The sequence below is a fragment of the Eriocheir sinensis genome, chromosome 24 (assembly GCF_024679095.1).
Source record: "Eriocheir sinensis breed Jianghai 21 chromosome 24, ASM2467909v1, whole genome shotgun sequence".
NCBI lineage: Eukaryota > Metazoa > Arthropoda > Malacostraca > Decapoda > Varunidae > Eriocheir > Eriocheir sinensis.
Genome location: NC_066532.1, coordinates 1,547,692 through 1,555,191, shown reverse-complemented (window position 1 = coordinate 1,555,191; position 7,500 = coordinate 1,547,692). Strand labels below are relative to the sequence as shown.

Genomic DNA, 7,500 nt, shown 5'->3' with positions numbered 1-7,500 from the left:
TTTAGAATCAGTGCTTTTCCTTGTTATTTCTGTTAGTTTCTGTTATTGTTCATCTTCCTCGTGTTATTGCTGTGTAAAGTAATGCACATAGGTGAAAAGAACCCTTACTTTAAATATCAGCTTCAAGGACATGAGCTCAGCGAAGTAAAACAAGAAAAAGATCTTGGCGTCATTATCAGTAACACTCTTAAAATGAGTGATCAATGTTCTGCAGCGAGTAAAAAAGCCAATATGATGTTGGGATTAATCTCAAGAAACTCTGATTATAAATAAACTTATGAAGAGATTATATTTAGCATTTGTAAGACCACACCTAGAATACGCCGTTCAGTTCTGGTCACCGAATTATATTAAAGATCAAGTTTTGCTAGAAAAGATACAGCGACGAGCAATCAAACAAATTCCAGCGCTCCGAAACTTGCCATATGACGAGCGTTTAAAGCGTTTAGATATGTTTTCCCTAAAAAAGCGAAGGATAAGAGGGGACTTAATCGAAGTGTTCAAAATCCTTAATAGATTCGAAAACATTAACCCAGATAGTCTATTTCAGAGACACCAACACAATAACACGCAGCACCGGTATGAAGTTAAAGGGAAACCGATGTAATACATTGGCGCGCAGAAGTTATTTCAATAATAGAGTCGTCGATCACTGGAATAGACTCCCACCGTCAGTAGTTAGCGCACAGAGTACCAATAGCTTCAAGTCTCCATTGGATAAGTACTTCAGGGATATAAGATTTTACTAACCCTTTTCGTATGTTTCAGGCACACTGCAGCACGGCGCCAACCTGACGACTTAATAGTTTCCCCCACAGCTTAGGTCACCAGTAGCGTAAGTTAGGGGTAGTAATTTCCTCTTATTTCTCTCTTTACTGTAAAATTTCCATGTCCCTTTCTTCCTTAAAGGCACATGGTGTTCTCTTCTAACTGTTTCCTGCCACACGTAGATTACTTTTTTCTTTTTAGTAGTGGCGGTAGTAGACAGACACCCTCGCCTTAGACAGACAGGTCCTCTGGTGTCTGTTCTTCCTATGTATTCCTATGTATTCCTCCTCCTCCTCCTCCTCCTTCTTCTCCTTCTCCTTTTCCTCCTCCTCCTCCTCCTCCTCCCCGTGACTTACCTTCCCTGACGGCAGCCCAGAAGCCTCCAGCGCCGTCTCCACCTTCTTCTTGTCATCTCCGTGTCGGGCGAAGAGCTTGATGATGCTGAGGAAGGGAGATGAAGAAGGGGGTCAGGGGGTCATCTCTCTCTCTCTCTCTCTCTCTCTCTCTCTCTCTCTCTCTCTCTCTCTCTCTCTCTCTCTCTCTCTCTCTCTCTCTCTCTCTCTCTCTCTCTCTCTCTCTCTCTCATACCCTTCTCTTTCCCTACCAAATCTCCTCTCCTCTCCTCTCCTCTCCTCTCTCTCTCTCTCTCTCTCTCTCTCTCTCTCTCTCTCTCTCTCTCTCTCTCTCTCTCTCTCTCTCTCTCTCTCGTTATTAATATTCTAATGTATGACGACAATAGTGTTAAAGAAAATAAGAACTGTTGATATTATACATCTGAAAGGAAGAAAGTAACAATGGAGAGAGAGAAGAAAGAAGAAGAAGAAGAAGAACTCTCTCTCTCTCTCTCTCTCTCTCTCTCTCTCTCTCTCTCTCTCTCTCTCTCTCTCTCTCTCTCTCTCTCTCTCTCTCTCTCTCTCTCTCTCTCTCTCTCTCTCTCTCTTTCCCTTCCTTATTTCCATTCACTAACTCCCTTTCTCCCTCCCTCCCTTCCTAATCTCCCCCTTCCTTCCTTTCAACCTCCCTCCCTCCCTCCCTCCCTCATTCAATTCCCTTCCCTCCTTCCTTCCAAACTTCCTTAATCCCTATCCCTATCCTTCCTCCTCATTTCCCTCCCTCCGTCTCTCCCTTTTCCCTCGTTCTCCCTTTCTCGCGTTCACTTTCCTGCCCTCCCTTTCTTTCCTCCCTTCCTACTTCTATTTTTCTCTTCCTACGTTTCCCTCCTCTCTCGCTCACTCCCTTCCTCTCCTAACTATCTAACTATCTTATACTCCCTTCTTTCTCCCTTCTTCCGTTCCTACCTTCCCTCCCTTTCTCCTTCCCTTATAAATTCCCTCCATCCTATCCTAACCTTCCTTCCCTCCCTTTATCCTTCCTTTTTACCTTCCCTCATCCCCTCCCTCCGTTACAACCTCCCTCTCTCTCTCTCTCTCCCTTCCTTTCTTCATTTCCAGCCTTAATCCTTCTCTCCCTTCACTCACTCCCTTCTTCCCTTTCTCCTTCTCCTCTTCCTTACCACTCACTCCCTTCCTCTCTTCCCCTTCCTCCCTTCCTCCTTCCCCTCTCCCTTACCCCTCACTCACTCCCCTTTCTCCCCACTCACTTCTTGACGGAGATCTTGTTGTGCCGGTCCGCTGCCAGCTTGAGCCTCGTGTACGCCTTGTTGAGGAAGGTGATGGGCGAGGCGTTGATGGCCACCAGGTTGTACGCCATACGCAGGATCTCCTCCGCCCACAGCTGTAAAGAGAGAGAGAGAGAAAGGTGAGTTAGAAAGCTGCGGCACATTGTGAAGGACGAGAATGCTAAATTTGATGACTTGTCGCTGTGTAAGACGCATCAAAACAACTAAAATGGGTACGTCGTCCACAGTCAGGGTTGATGATTTTTTTTTTTTAAATAAAAAAAAATAAAAAATAAAAGATTTTTTTTATTTATTTATTTGATTTTTATGATTTTTTTAATTATCTTTTTACTATCTATCTATCTATCTATCTATCTCTATCTATCTATCTATCTATTTATCTCTCTCTCTCTCTCTCTCTCTCTCTCTCTCTCTCTCTCTCTCTCTCTCTCTCTCTCTCTCTCTCTCTCTCTCTCTCTCTCTCTCTCTCTCTCTCTCTCTCTCTCTACATACACACACACACACACACACATATATATATATATATATATATATATATATATATATATATATATATATATATATATCCTGCTGAGTGATTTGAAAGTCTCCATAGGTTACTTTAAGTTTAAGTTTGAGGCCTGTAAGTCTGAGCACAGTCCAGATACATACTTGTTCAGTACTTGTTTGTAGTTGGTACGGGACCAGGTTTAGGACAGACAGGGTTGCCTGAAGTTGTCATTTTCATGACAGCATATTCTATTATTACCATACAGAAGAATATCTACTTTTATTCTGTTACTGTTTGGTTGCTAACCTTGGTGGTTATTATTATGATACATTGCCTGCCAAGTTAATAAACACTATAGGAGGCTGATTTTTTACCTAGTAAAAACATGTGGCAAGTTGGCAACATTACAGCAAGAGAACTCACTAAACTCAGCACAGTAGTACATGTATTTTCCACCAGTTGGTCAGTCACGGTCAGTGCCTCGGCAGTTTGCTTTTGTGAGATTACCAGCTCAGTGGCATCTACTGTATATGCTTGTGCAAGTCCTGCTGCTTTCTTTGCGTCACCAGAGACATACAAGTGAGATTCAAAGGGTTAATGGTGTGACCTGCAAAAGGTTTTTCCTGCAGCTCAGCCGGCAGACCAAGGCTTACAAATCTCACTTTTTAAAATTCCCTCAGTGTTGAGGAAAGGCAACAACAGGACTTTAGGAGGTACAATAAGTTTATCAAGACTTCAAAACTTTAAATAGTGATTTCAAGGATTAATTCAACTCAGTTGTCAGTTCATACTTATAAATTTATAACAATTTAGGATTTTTTTTTTTTTTTTTTGGTATATACCTTGAAGAGAATAAATGAATCATTGCACATGAATAGGTTGTTTTACTTTACCATCTTTGGAGCACATCATTTAACTTATGGAATACTTTTAGTAAAAAAAAAAAAATCATGATTAAAGTAAAAAAATCAATGATTTAATCATTTGATTAAATCAATTTGATTTAATCATTGCCAACCCTGTCCACAGTATTTCGTTCGCTTAGAGCTGTGAGGAGAGAAACGTGAATTAGAAAGGTTTGTTACTTGTTGAGAAGGAAAAAAGATATTGGAATGTTACTGTCGCTGTGTAAGACGATGCTAAGGAGGAGAGGAAGAGGAGGAGGAATAAAAACCTGCAGAAGAAAAGGAGGAGGAAGAGGAAAAGGAAGAAGTATATGAAAAGGAGAAGAAGGAGGATTCATTGTTATTGTCGCTGTGCAAGACGCACCAAATTATAGAAAATGGGTAACCTGTACGCCATTATTGAGACATTGCCTTCCTGTAACCTGTGAAAGACAAGAAAAATGTGAAGGAGTTGATAGGCGGTCTTCAGGGCAGCTTGTGGGCAGTCTTGTGTTGTTCTTTACTTCCTTCTTCCTTCCCTCTTCCCTTTCTTCTTTCCTTCCTCTTCCATGTTCTTCCTTATATTCCTCCCTCCCTTCCGCCCTCACTCACTCACTCACTCACTCACTCAATCTTTAACTTTCCTTCATCCATCCTTCCTTGTCTTCCCTTCCCTCTCCGACCATTTCTCTCACCTTTCCTCCCTCTCTCTCCTCTTACCATCATTTCTCCTCCATTTCTTCCTCCCTCCCTCTCCCTCACCTTCCTCCTATTCTTCCTCACTCCCTTCCTTCCCAATCTTCCCTTTCTCCCTTCTTTCCTCTTCCTTCCTACCTTCCCTCCCTTCCTTTCTCTTCCCTTCTTCTTGCTCACCCTCCCTCCCTCCCTCTCCCTCACCTTCCTCCTATTCTTCCTCACTCCCTTCCTTCCCAATCTTCCCTTTCTCCCTTCTTTCCTCTTCCTTCCTACCTTCCCTCCCTTCCTTTCTCTTCCCTTCTTCCTCCTCACCCTCCCTCCCTCTCCCTCACCTTCCTCCTATTCTTCCTCACTCCCTCCTTTCCCAATCTTCCCTTTCTCCCTTCTTTCCTCTTCCTTCCTACCTTCCCTCCCTTCCTTTCTCTTCCCTTCTTCCTTCTCACCCTCCCTCCCTCTCCCTCACCTTCCTCCTATTCTTCCTCACTCCCTCCTTTCCCAATCTTCCCTTTCTCCCTTCTTTCCTCTTCCTTCCTACCTTCCCTCCCTTCCTTTCTCTTCCCTTCTTCCTTCTCACTCACCCTCCCTCCCTCTCTCTCCCTCACCTTCCTCCTATTCTTCCTCAACCTTTCTTTTCTCCCTTCTTCTTCGTTCCTACCTTCCCTTCAACTCTCCTTTCTCTTCCCTTCCTCCTCATCTTCCCTCCCTCCCTCTCCCTTTCCTTCCTCACTCCCTCCCCAACCTTTCTTTCCTCCCTTCCTTTCTCTTCCTCCCTTCCTTTCTCTTCCTCCCTTCCTTTCTCTTCCTCCCTTCCTTTCTCTTCCCTTCCTCCCTCTCTCTCTCTCAATTCCACACTCACAATCGCTTTTCCTCCCTGATATTAATAACGCGATTTTCCCACAAAGAACAAACAATAAAATACAAAACAAACTATAAAACAGACAACTAATTATAACACACTTGACACACACACACAAAAAAAGAGGTGAGCGCGGCGCCATCACGGCCACATCAACGCCACTGAGCTAACAAATGTACGCCAATCTTTCCGTGCCCGCTCGTCCAAATAAACGTTCGCCGGTTAAAGATAACGTATAATTAGCGCCACTGCACCTGTTTCCTAATTAAAGGTGAGGACGGAGGATATTATTACCTGTATTACCGTTATTAGTGTTGTTATTACTATTATTATTATTATTATTATTATTATTATTATTATCATTAGTAGTGTTGTTGTTGTTGTTGTTATTGTAGTAGTAGTAGTATAGTAGTAGTAGTAGTAGTAGTAGTAGTAGTAGTAGTAGTAGTAGTAGTAGTAGTAGTAGTAGTAGTAAAGTTAAAAGAAAGAATAAGAAAAAGAAGAGAGAGAGAGAGAGAGAGAGAGAGAGAGAGAGAGAGAGAGAGAGAGACCAGTACCACCTCTCTCTACCATCATCCTCTTTAACTTTTTCTCTTTTATGATCCTCCTCCTCCTCCTCCTCCTCCCTCCTCCTCCTCCTCCTCCTCCTCCTCCTCCTCCTTTCTCCCTATTCAAGAACTTTTTCCTCATTCATTATTTATATTTTTTTTCCTTTACAATTTTCATTAACACAAAAGATTCATTCATTCTCCTCCTCCTCCTCCTCCTCCTCTTCCTCCTCCTCCTCCATTTTTCTTTTCTTCTTTCGTTTCTTTTTTTTGTTCTTGTTCTTGTTCTTGTTCTTCTCCTCCTCCTCCTCCTCCTCTGAAGATTTTGAGGTCAAAGAAAACGAGAACCATTAGCAAGTCTTAAGAGGGGAACTGCTCTAAAAACTCTCTCTCTCTCTCTCTCTCTCTCTCTCTCTCTCTCTCTCTCTCTCTCTCTCTCTCTCTCTCTCTCTCTCTCTCTCTCTCTCTCTCTCTCTCTCTCTAAGGATAGAAAGAAAAGAATAAAGAAAGAAAGGAAGAAAAAATAAGAAAGAAAGTAACGAGAAAATTATTAAGAAAAAGAAAAAAGGAAGAAAAAGAAAGAAAAAGGAAAACAAGAAGAAAAAAAAACAAGAAGAAAAAGACAAAATAAAGAAAGAAAGAAAACAGGGAAACAAACATTCAGAAAACAGGAAAGAAAAAGGAGAAAAATAGGAAAAAATAAACAAAATAAACAAATAATGAAAAACAAACACACACACACACACACACACACACACACACACACACACACACACGCTAAGTCAATCACACGCTCTCACAAACACCAAAACAAACACTCGTAAAACAGTCTGTGTGCGTGTGTGTGTGTGTGTGTGTGTGTGTGTGTGTGTGTGTGTGCGCTTTCTTCCTCTTCCTCCTCCTCTTTTTCTTCCTCCTCTTCCTCTTCCAATACCTCCTCTTCTTCCTCCTTCTCCTCCTCTCTCTCCTCCGTCTCTTCTTCTTCTTCTCCCTCCAATTCCTCCTCTTCTCCTCTTTCCTCCAATTCTTCCTCTCTTTCCTCCTTCCTTCTGCTCTTCTTCTCCTTCCTTCCTCTTCCTCCTCCTCCTCTCCTTCATTTGATTCTTCCTCCATTTCCTTCTCTCCCTCTTCCATTCTCCCCCAATTCCTCCTCCTCCTCTCCTCCCTCTTCCTCTTCCTCTCACTGCTCTTTTCTCCATTCTCTTCCTTCTTCCTTCCTTCCTTCTTTCATCCTATCTTCTCCCTCCTCCTCCTCCTTCCTCTCCCTCCAAGAAGCATACTAACCCCTCCTTCTTCCTCTTCCTCCTCCTCCTTCCCCCTCCAAGCAGCACATTAGCCTTCCTTCTTCCTCTTCCTTCCTATCTTCTTCCTCTTCCTTCCTATCTTCTTCCTCTTCCTTCCTCTCTTCTTCCTCTTCCTCCTCCTCCTTCCCCCTCCAAGAAGCACATTAACCTTCCTTCTTCCTCTTCCTTCCTATCTTCTTCCTCTTCCTTCCTACCTTCTTCTTCTTCCTCCATCTTCTTCTCCCTTCAAGAAGCATACTAACCTTCCTCCTCTCCCCTCTTCCTTTCTCTCTTCTCTTTCTTCCTTCCTATCTTCTTCCTCTTCCTCCTCTTCTC

The 7,500-nt window shown here is 42.8% G+C and overlaps 1 protein-coding gene across 11 annotated transcripts in view; it reads right to left on the bottom strand.

Moving 5' to 3' along the window:
* Positions 1 to 7,500, bottom strand: part of LOC127002705 (1-phosphatidylinositol 4,5-bisphosphate phosphodiesterase classes I and II-like) — a 148,313-nt gene that overhangs the window by 86,616 nt on the left and 54,197 nt on the right. For all 11 annotated transcript variants that reach the window (XM_050868780.1, XM_050868789.1, XM_050868781.1 and 8 more), the window contains exons 4-5: positions 2,369 to 2,502; positions 1,125 to 1,209 (exon numbers count right to left, since the gene is read on the bottom strand). In XM_050868780.1, the coding sequence (XP_050724737.1) occupies positions 1,125 to 1,209; positions 2,369 to 2,502 (219 nt within the window). The remainder of the gene's footprint in view (positions 1 to 1,124; positions 1,210 to 2,368; positions 2,503 to 7,500) is intronic.